Source organism: Clupea harengus, chromosome 12 (genome assembly GCF_900700415.2).
Source record: "Clupea harengus chromosome 12, Ch_v2.0.2, whole genome shotgun sequence".
Classification (NCBI taxonomy): domain Eukaryota; kingdom Metazoa; phylum Chordata; class Actinopteri; order Clupeiformes; family Clupeidae; genus Clupea; species Clupea harengus.
Window position 1 is genome coordinate 20,250,919 of NC_045163.1, and position 10,000 is coordinate 20,260,918.

Here is a 10,000-nt window from a genome sequence, read left to right on the forward strand (position 1 = left end):
TGCAGAGTGTCTCTATCACAGGTTGTGTTTGTGTGTGTGTGTGTGTGTGTGTGTGTGTGTGTGTGTGTGTGTGTGTGTGTGTGTGTGCGTGCATGCGTGTGCTGACCCAGTCAGCTCATCCTTGGATTACCCAGTCTTGTCCAAATGGCCAGCTGATAGTCTGACTGCCATAAATCAAACATGATATCAAATAAATCCCCACAAACAGGAGCCACTGATCTGGTCTCGTTTATGTGTGTTTAACACAGGCTGTTAAGGCTGTAAAAAGCTTTAAACGCTGCTCCAAATCAGTAAAAAACAGACACACAAACATGTACACTGACACACTCTCAAATGCTGAGATCTCTCACGGAGGCTTGAAGTCCATATACTGTATGTGTGATGTGAGCTGGTCACTTTGAAGATTAGTGTACAGTCATTTTCAATGAGTGAAGAGACAGGGGGAGGGGAGGAAGAGGAAGAGGAGAGCGGAAATGAGTTGAGGTTACAGGAAATGAAGGAGGTGAAGGAGGAATAAGGAAAGAGGTGCGACCTGGGGTTACTTTACAGAGGAGAGTTTTTGCCAATGACTTGCCAGTGATTTGGCAACCCATTTGTCTCTCCGCAGATTTGGCAACCCGTCTCTTTTAGCCATAGATTTGTGCAATGGTCTATACTGAAATGGCCTGCATACTCACTCTCGCTGTGTGTGTGTGTGTGTGTGCGGGTGTGTGTGTGTGTGTGTGTGCGTGTGTTGTTCACTGTGCCAGTTCCATTGTGTAGCATCTAATTTAAATTCACATCTTGTGTGAGTGCTGTCGCAGTTTCTGTAATGTTAAAGACTCTCTCAGGGATGTTAAATGGGGCCAAGGGCTTGAAAATGCTTGCCAATGGTGTTTGTGTGTGTGTGTGAGGTGTATTTCAGAGTATGCGCGCATGCATATGTGAAATGTTTTGTCACATCTGTACTATGCCACTTCAAGCTGAAACATCCTGTTAAGAGTGTCAGAGTTAATGTGTATTTTGGTGCCAGTGTGTGTGTTTGTGTATGTGTTTGTTGGCTTGTCTTAGTGTGTATGTGACACTGTGAGCCTTTGCATCACTGTGTTTCTCTGTGAGGTCATGAGAGCTGACTCTGTCCCTTTGTCTGCTGACCTCTACTGCCCCTTCTGGCTGGAAGGGGAGTTGCAGTTGGAAATAATCACCAGATAGCCTCCTCACTGAACTGGTCCAAATCAGACAGTTCAAAACTATTGGCTTTCTTTACAGTGTGTGCAGTAGGCTAATGTGCAGTAGCACATCATGACCATTAGCATCTGGACAAGACCAGTCCCACCCAAACCACTGCTGTTCTGTTCTAAAGCTGTTCCCTCTCTTGTTTTGACCTTTATATCACTGCAATGTAAAGAGTGAGAGCACAGTGAATCCTCAGGGTGGGAGGAAAGAGAGGAACAGTGAGTCGTGGCATTGTGATACAGCCTTTTTCCGTCAGAGTGAATCATTCCATACCATTGATTGTGGCTTTCTATGCAGCCTCAGCAGGCTGCGAGGGCAGTGCATAGGGAGATACGGTTTGGGACATGCTCGGCTCCATGCTCGCTTAGCTCTCCCGTCACCCGTAAGTTGTTGACTTTGTAGGGGGGCTAGCAAGTGGGCAAAAGCAGTGGTCTGGAACCCTGCCAGCAGCCCCATTCCCAGGCCCTGCAGCGCTGGTTTCCCATCTGTAGTCTACCCTGAGTGCACTGGAGGTGATGTTAGGCTGCAGGATGCAAGGGGGTGTTGAACGATTTGGAACGCAGCCATGCGCTTCATCCGAAGCGGGGTGTGAGAAGTGATGTTCCTGTGCGTTGGAGCTGGAGGGGGAGTGAGAGAGCGAGTTATGATGGGGAGGTGGAAGTAGGCATATTTATGGCAAATGGAGGGGGTCATTGACTCATAAAGACAAATATACACCCGGACACACACACAGCAGCCGGAACTTTATGTCTTTCTCTCTCTGTCTCTTTCTCTCTCTCTCTCTCTTTCTCTTTCTGTTTCTCTTTCTATTTCTCTTTCTCTTTCCCTGTCTCTCTCTCTCTCTCATACACACACACACACACAAATCCCAATATGCTCACACAAATGTACATACAGACACACATAGATAAACACATGCAAACACACACACACACATACACACACACACACACACACACACACACACACACACACACACACACACACACAGACACACACACACACACACACACACACACACACGATAAGAGCTCCCTGTCAGCCTCACACAATCCGACCCCCTGTATTTCACAGTCTCTCACAGCCTCTCTTGCCCTCGTGCTTCCAAAGGAACGCATCCCAGTGGAGCTCGCCTCCATTTTAGCTCTAATGCAGTCGGTCGCTTACGCCAGCATCCAATCCTATTCATCGCTCATTCTCAGAGACCACATCTAGCAGATTATATCTTTGCATTATGACAGGGTGACTAATCTCTCTCTAGCTCTATCTGTATCTGTAAAGATAAACGTTCATTTTTTATCAACCCAGAATTATGCTGCAGCTCTGTTGTGTGTGCTATTAACTGTGTCAGCTTGTAGAGAGGTGAGAGGAATGGGAATTCCAAGGAGGATGCTGGCTGGTGCCGTTTGAACACTCGTTGCCTTTAATCCACTCAGAGAGAGACACTCAGAGAAAGAGAAAAGCCTCTTTGATGACTTTGAAACAGGCCTGTGTTTGTGTGTTTAATTCAGAACAAATTGTGTTCGCATCGGAGGTTATATTTAGTATTTCCTCCTGCAGGCGGTGGGCCGGCTTTTGCCCCCCCCCCCTCTTGATAGCCAATGATTCACTGCAATGTTTGTTAGTGCCACGCTCAAACTGAGCCCCCTGAAACAACAGGAGGAACCCGTGTCAGGGCCGACCTTGATAATCTCGTTTCCCGTTTGATAGTGGAGGTCAGGGGTGAGAGGCTAGCGCTGATTCAGGGAGGGAGGGAGGGGTGAGGAGGAGGAAGGGTGAGGCAGATGTGGACGGCTCGTTATTGTTCATGAAGCAAAACAATGGGAGCCAGCAGCACGTGAGAGAGAGAGGGAGGGAGAGGGAGAGAGAGAGAAAGAAAGAGAGAAAGAGAGAGAGAGCCTGAGAGAGAAAGAAAGTGCTGACATAGGATCGGAGAAATGGGAGCAGAAATACCAAGAGGAGCATGCTGGTGAACAGAGCAACCTGAAATGGAAGCTGAAGAATGATGAGTGATGGTAGACACACAGACACACACACACACACACACACACACACACACACACACACACACACACACACACACACACACACAAAACCCCCCTCCCTCTTTCCTTGGGACTGTCCTTGACCTCCTATGATAGCATTGCTATTCTTAGTGTCTCCCTCTATCTCTCTCTCTCTCTCTCTCCGTGGTCTCTATCCCTCTCTCTCTCTCTCTTTCTCTCGCCTCCCCCTTCATCTGTTCGGTCTCTCTATCTCACACATTCCCCAGCTCTCTCAGTCTGCTGCCTCTCAGCTCCTCTGATTTAAGGCTGATGATTTATTCAGGGCTGGCTCTCCACACACACACACACACACACACACACACACACACACACACACACACACACAGACACACACATCCCCCCCAGCTCTGCAGTTAGTCTTTGAGCTCTGCAAGATCCTGCTCTACACCACTGGACTGATGTTCCCCATTTCCCCCCTCCTCTCCCTCTCTCTCTCTTCCTCTCCTTCTTCCTTCCTTCTCTCTTCCCTTTTTTCTTTTTCTGTTGTCATGGAGGCACATGCCTTGGCACATGTGACCTCGTTTTGTGGCCAAAATTGCGCTAAACCCGCTATGACATCATCATGCTCCCCCGGCCATGAGGGTCACATGCAAACAAAAAAAAGATGAGGTGGGGGTTCTGTGTGTGTGTGTGTGTGTGTGTGTGTGTGTGTGTGTGTGTGTGTGTGTGTGTGTGTGTGTGTGTGTGTGAGTAGATAAGGTGGTGGTCAACAGGAGACGCAGGAGGACAGGCACAGGAGGTGCTTCCTCTTCTTTTGCTCCCCCTTTTCTCTGTCTCCCTCTCTCTCTTTCTGTCTCTCTCCCCCTCTCCTCTCTCTCTATCTCTCTCTCTCTCTCCCCCTCTCCTCTCTATCTCTCTCTCTCTCTCTCTCCCCCCTCTCCTCTCTATCTCTATCTCTCTCTCTCCTCTCTCTCCCTCTCTTCTTCCACTCCAGTGGTTCCACACCACGCCTGACAGAGCTTTACCCTCCACTCGTGTGCCGCTGCAGCACAGCCTTGCTCTTAAACGTGTGTGAGCCCCCCCACACACACACCCCACCCCCCGCCCACGCCCCCACCTCCCCTTTTCCCCCTCCTCCCCTCTCCTCATTCTCTCTCTCCTCGGACAGACGAGTGCAGTGATCATTCAGTATTAGAGGACGGGGTTCAGCTGTGGTGGGTGGCAGTGTATATGTGTATGTGTGGGAGTGTGTGGGGGGCGTGTGTGTGTGTTTGGGTCACTAAGCACCCCTCTTTAACCTTATCTGGCCCGGTCCGTGCCGGCTCTGATTTCACGGGCCAACCCCGCCTTGTGCTTTTTATAGCCCTCATCCAATCACATCAGATGCCTCTTGTCTGCCGTGCTACTCGTCGAACTAACCTCTGAGGATTTTAATCGCAATTTTTCTGTCATATTTTCATTCGAAGGATTTCTCTTGGGTATTATTCAAGGTATTTATTGTTTTTTCCAAGAGGCTTTAGTTTTGCCTCAGCTGTGGCTGGAAGAGATTCCGTTGGATTCTTTGGCTTCATGGACATACTGATCTCAACACCACCTCCTTGGATGTGAAACCTGACCTGCAGATGCTTTGACCATATCTGAGTACCTTCACCAGCAGATCTCCTCCACTACTGCACTGGACTGGCTTGTGTATTTTCTGGGCTTTTTCTTTGGCCTGATATACTGTAGACTTGGTCCATGTGGTACGGTGATCTCTACTGGACTGGACTGAACCAGGCAGTGTGCTGGGTACCAAGGTTCCCAGAGGAGGAGGTCTGAGCTGGTCTTATCATTGGGTTTGACTGGGTCTCTGCTCTGGTCTCAAAGCTGGTTCTGGGACAAAGGTGGTGGTCGGGGAGAGTGAACCACTTCCCTCTGTAGTGGAAACTGGGTTACCATGCTGCCCACACAAAAGAAGGTAAACTAGTCTATAATTTACTAACAAAGCCCTTGCTTGATGCTATTAGTAAAAGGCTTGATGTGCTTGAGCCCACAATAGTCAAATTAGATCGGATTTGGAGATTGTTATTGTATGTTGTAGCAGGTGTTAATGGCCCATTATTCAGGAGCATTTATCGATACTGGGTGCGGTGTCGGCTGTGAATTGTACTGATACGGAGATGAGTGAAATCTAATCACTTGCGTACTAAGCAAATCAGCGCAGAGTTGGTCATTTTTGTTTGAAAGTACACGGACAGTTCCGTCATCTTTACGGCCGGCGCATGCCTAGTAATATTAGTCTTTGTAGAGTGAGATTGATGGGAATAATTGATTTTATCGGCGTTTCGAAGGAAGCAGTACGCATTGGAATTATTTCACTTCAGTGAATTAGCGAGCGGGGATGCAACGTCACTTAAGGAGCCATCGGTTCAACCGGTTCTCCACGCTTTGGAAGACGCGCAGCTTGAGTAAACGCATGCACCGGTGGCAGGTGGGAGCATCCCGCTACCACTGGATCCAGTGGGAAATAGGAACTAAGGTATCCCTATCCGCAGCTAATGAAGCGCTTAATTTAGGCTATAAGGAATACATATTTTGTAGAATAAAAACGATCCTATTTATGAACATGCACATCCAGCAGTGGGAAATATCATCATCTTCCCATGTTCCAGTATACATTTCTTAACGAATACACTGCTGTGTAATTTTTACTGACTCACTGTGTGTGGAGAAAGATAATCTTGAGATTTGCTTAAGTAATCCAGTGAAGACAGATTTATCAATACCAGGATTGGCCCAGACAATGAGACCATCCCTTGAGTAGTGACAAGTGAGATGTCTATCTATATCTATCTATATATCTGTCTGCCTGTCTGTCTATCTATCTACATGTATATATCTGTCTATCTATCTATCTATCTATCTGTCTGTTTGTCTGTCTGTCTGTCTTTCATTTATGCCGGTAACTGACATATGTGTGATTGGGCTTTCTATTAAAGAAAGAAAGTTGCAACCTGGGCTAGGTATAAAAATGGAAAGAGCAGAAAGTGAGAAGCAAGACTCTTCTACAGCCCACATCCATTTCCTGTTTCTTGAAGCACATGCTCACACGGAAATCTCTCCCCCACACATTGCATTGAGGTAGTGCCTTGGGCAGCACTGCGTTTAGATTAGAAGTGTCGTTTGCAGCTGGCCGATGCGTTCACACATGGCCTCTCACACACTACAGCACCAGGGTTAGTTGTGTGTGTGTGAGAGTAGCGAAAAACTTGCAAGTGGATTTATCTTTCACGCCCTTGCATGTTGATGGATTGGTAGTGGGCGACGGATTTTAGAACTTTAAATGCCAAAAAAGCGACATGGTAGAGGAGAAGATGGGTATCTGCTGGGGCGTCACCAAGGTGAAGTCTACTATTCTAAGCCTAACATTTCAGAGTTTACGTTTACTGTAATCTTACCCCCAAACTCATGCTGTCATTGATGGTTAGCTAGGCATTGTGTGGTCATCACAGTTGGTTATGTACTGGTTAACACATGGTAAATGTATCAAGAGGAACCCGTTTGTGGTGGTGTCTAGTGAGATGGCAGGCTTGTGTATGTGGGCATCTGAATCTGTGAACAGTGTTGATACTGTATTTAGTGGTTAACACTGATAGCAAAGGGAGCTGTTGTCTATAATGTTTGATTTCCTGTTATGGAGTGACTAATATGTCCTGATGTGAACAGTGTGTTATGACCAGGGCTTAATCGCATATATACATCTGCTATGGGGGGCATTTACAAATCCATCAGATTTGCCATTGATGTGGAGTGACAAAGTGAACAACAAGCCATGGCAGTGTGATGTTCACCACTCATCAATGGCAAATAACAGATACTTCAATTAACTTTATTTAATGAAGAACACATTTTTCTTTATCCCAGATGAACCCATCTCATAGTTTGTCTAAAGCTAGCGCGCTAACTTTCCAGCTTAGGTAATGTCAGACTGCACCACAACTAAAGCACTGGTCATATTCTGCTAGCTTGTGAATTTATGCCACTAAAGAACCCTCGCCTTGTAACTTTGTTTCATACAGGATAGTTGAATAACAGTTTGTTCTTACAGTTATAGTTAGAAATACTTTACAAATGACCTTCAGCGATTTCCAGAGGTTTTTGCATGAAATCAGTCATTTGAGCTTGTGCTCAATGAGATAGTGTCAGCAGGATGTTTGTTTGAGACAAGAAACTACCAGAAAATAGCACTTCCAATAGACACACACCTGTATGCAGACACAGACTACCACACCAACCCATACATACACACACACACACACACACATAGAGAGAGAGACACAAACCCATATATACACACAAGCACACATAGAGAGAGAGAGACACAAACCCATATATACACACACACACACACACACATAGAGAGAGAGAGAGACACAAACCCATACATACACACACACACACATAGAGAGAGAGAGACACACAAACCCATACATACACACACACACACATAGATAGAGAGGGGGGGGGGACTACAAAGCCTTACAGAAACAAAAAGGTTCTGAATAATTTAGCAAGTAACTATGGAAAGTTCCTTGTTTTTGCAACACTGAATCAGGACAAAAACCTTCAAATCTCAGTTGTGAAGAAGGGAAATGCGGTACTTCCTTGTGTCAGTATCTTTGCGGTGCAAAGGAAGTACATGATGGTGTGCACGTAGAGCATGCTCTGTGCACGGAGATGGAGGGACTTTTGGTTGCGGGAGCAACATTCTAGAACAACAGTGCAAATGAACGGCAGCACAGATATCTATCTATGTTATGTTTTACATATTATGTGAGGTAATACCCTTATCATATGTTCTTTGGTGTAGTTCATATAGCTATGAGCCACATACATGGTAGATTCCACATCAGTATTTATGCCCATGTGTTTCTCTGTGTGTGTGTGTGTGTGTGTGTGTGTGCTCTCTGTGGCTTCTTCAGTTACCTTTGAAACTTTGGGCTCTCATGCTGTATCAAAGGTTGGCCAGCGGTCAGTAAACTGAAGGAAATACCGGTTTCTGACCGCAATGATCACAGGTGCACTATTGCCTTGCTGACATTGAGCTCCGACACAGTGCAAGATCGAATAGAACAAAGGGAGCTCTCACCGTATGTAGGCTTAAACTGAGGCCTAAATGCTGTCTGGTCTAAATGCATTTAGACCTACTTGTGCATGCACACACACACATACACACACTCACACACACACACACACACCATATACACTCACACACAGTTAGCGCACATCACAGGGTATCAATGATCCCTAAACCGAAAGCAGGCCTGTCTACCTTTGTCGACACAAACGTGCATCTAAAACCTGAAAACAACTCAGAACCTTAACACCCAGACCATCTCCGACCTGAACGCAGCAGAAACGGCAGCAGAAAACTCCTCTGGCGTCAATGAGGCTAATAAGAAAGTTGCATATCAAAGGAACCTCAAGATGAGATTCAGGTGTTTTCGGTTGTCCAAATAAACAGCTTCACACAGTACTCGTAATTGTACCTGAATGAGTTGTGCGAGTGTGTGTTTATGTGTTGGTGTGTTTCGCTGCCCTGCTGGGAGAGATGAAGTTGCTTGTTGGCTGTTGTTTTGGAGAGTCTTAATCTCATTGCCCCTGCAGTCTCCTCTTAGAGAACCCTGTTGAGCCATTATGACACTTTGTCCTGCCAGAGAGCCTATGTATGTGTGTGTGTGTGTCTGGGTTTGTGACTATGTCTGTGTTTGTGTGTGCTTGCAGCTGTAATGTCTTTATTGAACTGAGAGAAGGTAGGAGGCTAATTAAGGGGTATTTAACACACTCATTGAATCTTTCTCGCTCGACTCGCTCTTTTCCCCTCGCTCTTTTGCTCTCTGCATCTCAGACTGAAACAAAATAATGAATTCAGCACGTTGTCTGGAGTCTGGATCTTGGAGTTTGGAAGTGTGTTTATGGATTGTTGGCTTCGTAAAACCCTTTGACATTTAACATAATGAACCACATACACACACACACACCTCAAATGTGTCACAAACGTAATTAGATTGCAGCTCTCTCTCTCTCTCTCTCTCTCTCTCTCTCTCTCGTTCTCTCTCACTGCATGATTTCTATGACGCAATCATTTATTCCACTTCCTGTCTCATTGACTGAATCTCTGTCTCTCTTCTGTTTTGCAGGATCAGTTTGATAACTTGGAGAAGCACACACAGTGGGGTATTGACTTTGTGGAGAGGTACAACAAATTTGTCAAGGAGAGGTCGGAGATCGAGCTCAACTATGCAAAGCAGATTAGGTGAGTGCTCTCTCGTGGTCTTTTACACAGGGGGGGGTATATTGGTAAGTAAGTTTGAGCTAGCTTCCACATGCAGATGTCTGATGACACACACACCCTCACACACACACACACACACACACACACACACACACACACACACACACACACACACACATATAAAGAGACACACAGACATACACACTGCAGTGTTTGGTTACTGCTGACAGCTCAAGGCTGCAGGAAGTGAATGTGACGTGTTTGCGAGTGTATGTGTGTGTGTGAGTTTTTCTCAGTGTTCCTCGTCTGTACTTTTGCGCCTGTAAGTCTGTACAAGCCGGTCTGGGGGGAGGAAATGTGTGTCACCATGGAAACAAAGTGTCAGCATTCAGCTCCCCACTGCTGACCCACATTCTGTTTGACCAATCAAAAAAGGGCCCGCCCACCTACCCCCCACAGGGGTTTAAGCATAAGAGACTCAGAGAGGGGTGTATGTGTGTGTGTG

The 10,000-nt window shown here is 46.3% G+C and overlaps 1 protein-coding gene across 22 annotated transcripts in view; it reads left to right on the top strand.

Annotated features, from left to right (window-relative positions):
• LOC105902557 (formin-binding protein 1) overlaps positions 1–10,000 on the top strand; it is a 73,522-nt gene that overhangs the window by 25,994 nt on the left and 37,528 nt on the right. For 20 of the 22 annotated variants that reach the window (XM_031578325.2, XM_031578313.2, XM_031578318.2 and 17 more), the window contains exon 2: positions 9,401–9,516. In XM_031578325.2, coding sequence (XP_031434185.1) covers positions 9,401–9,516 — 116 coding nt within the window. Of the gene's footprint in view, positions 1–4,441; positions 5,179–6,330; positions 6,602–9,400; positions 9,517–10,000 lie in introns of those variants that run through there. The other 2 variants (XM_031578326.2, XM_031578321.2) reach the window with 2 other exon arrangements.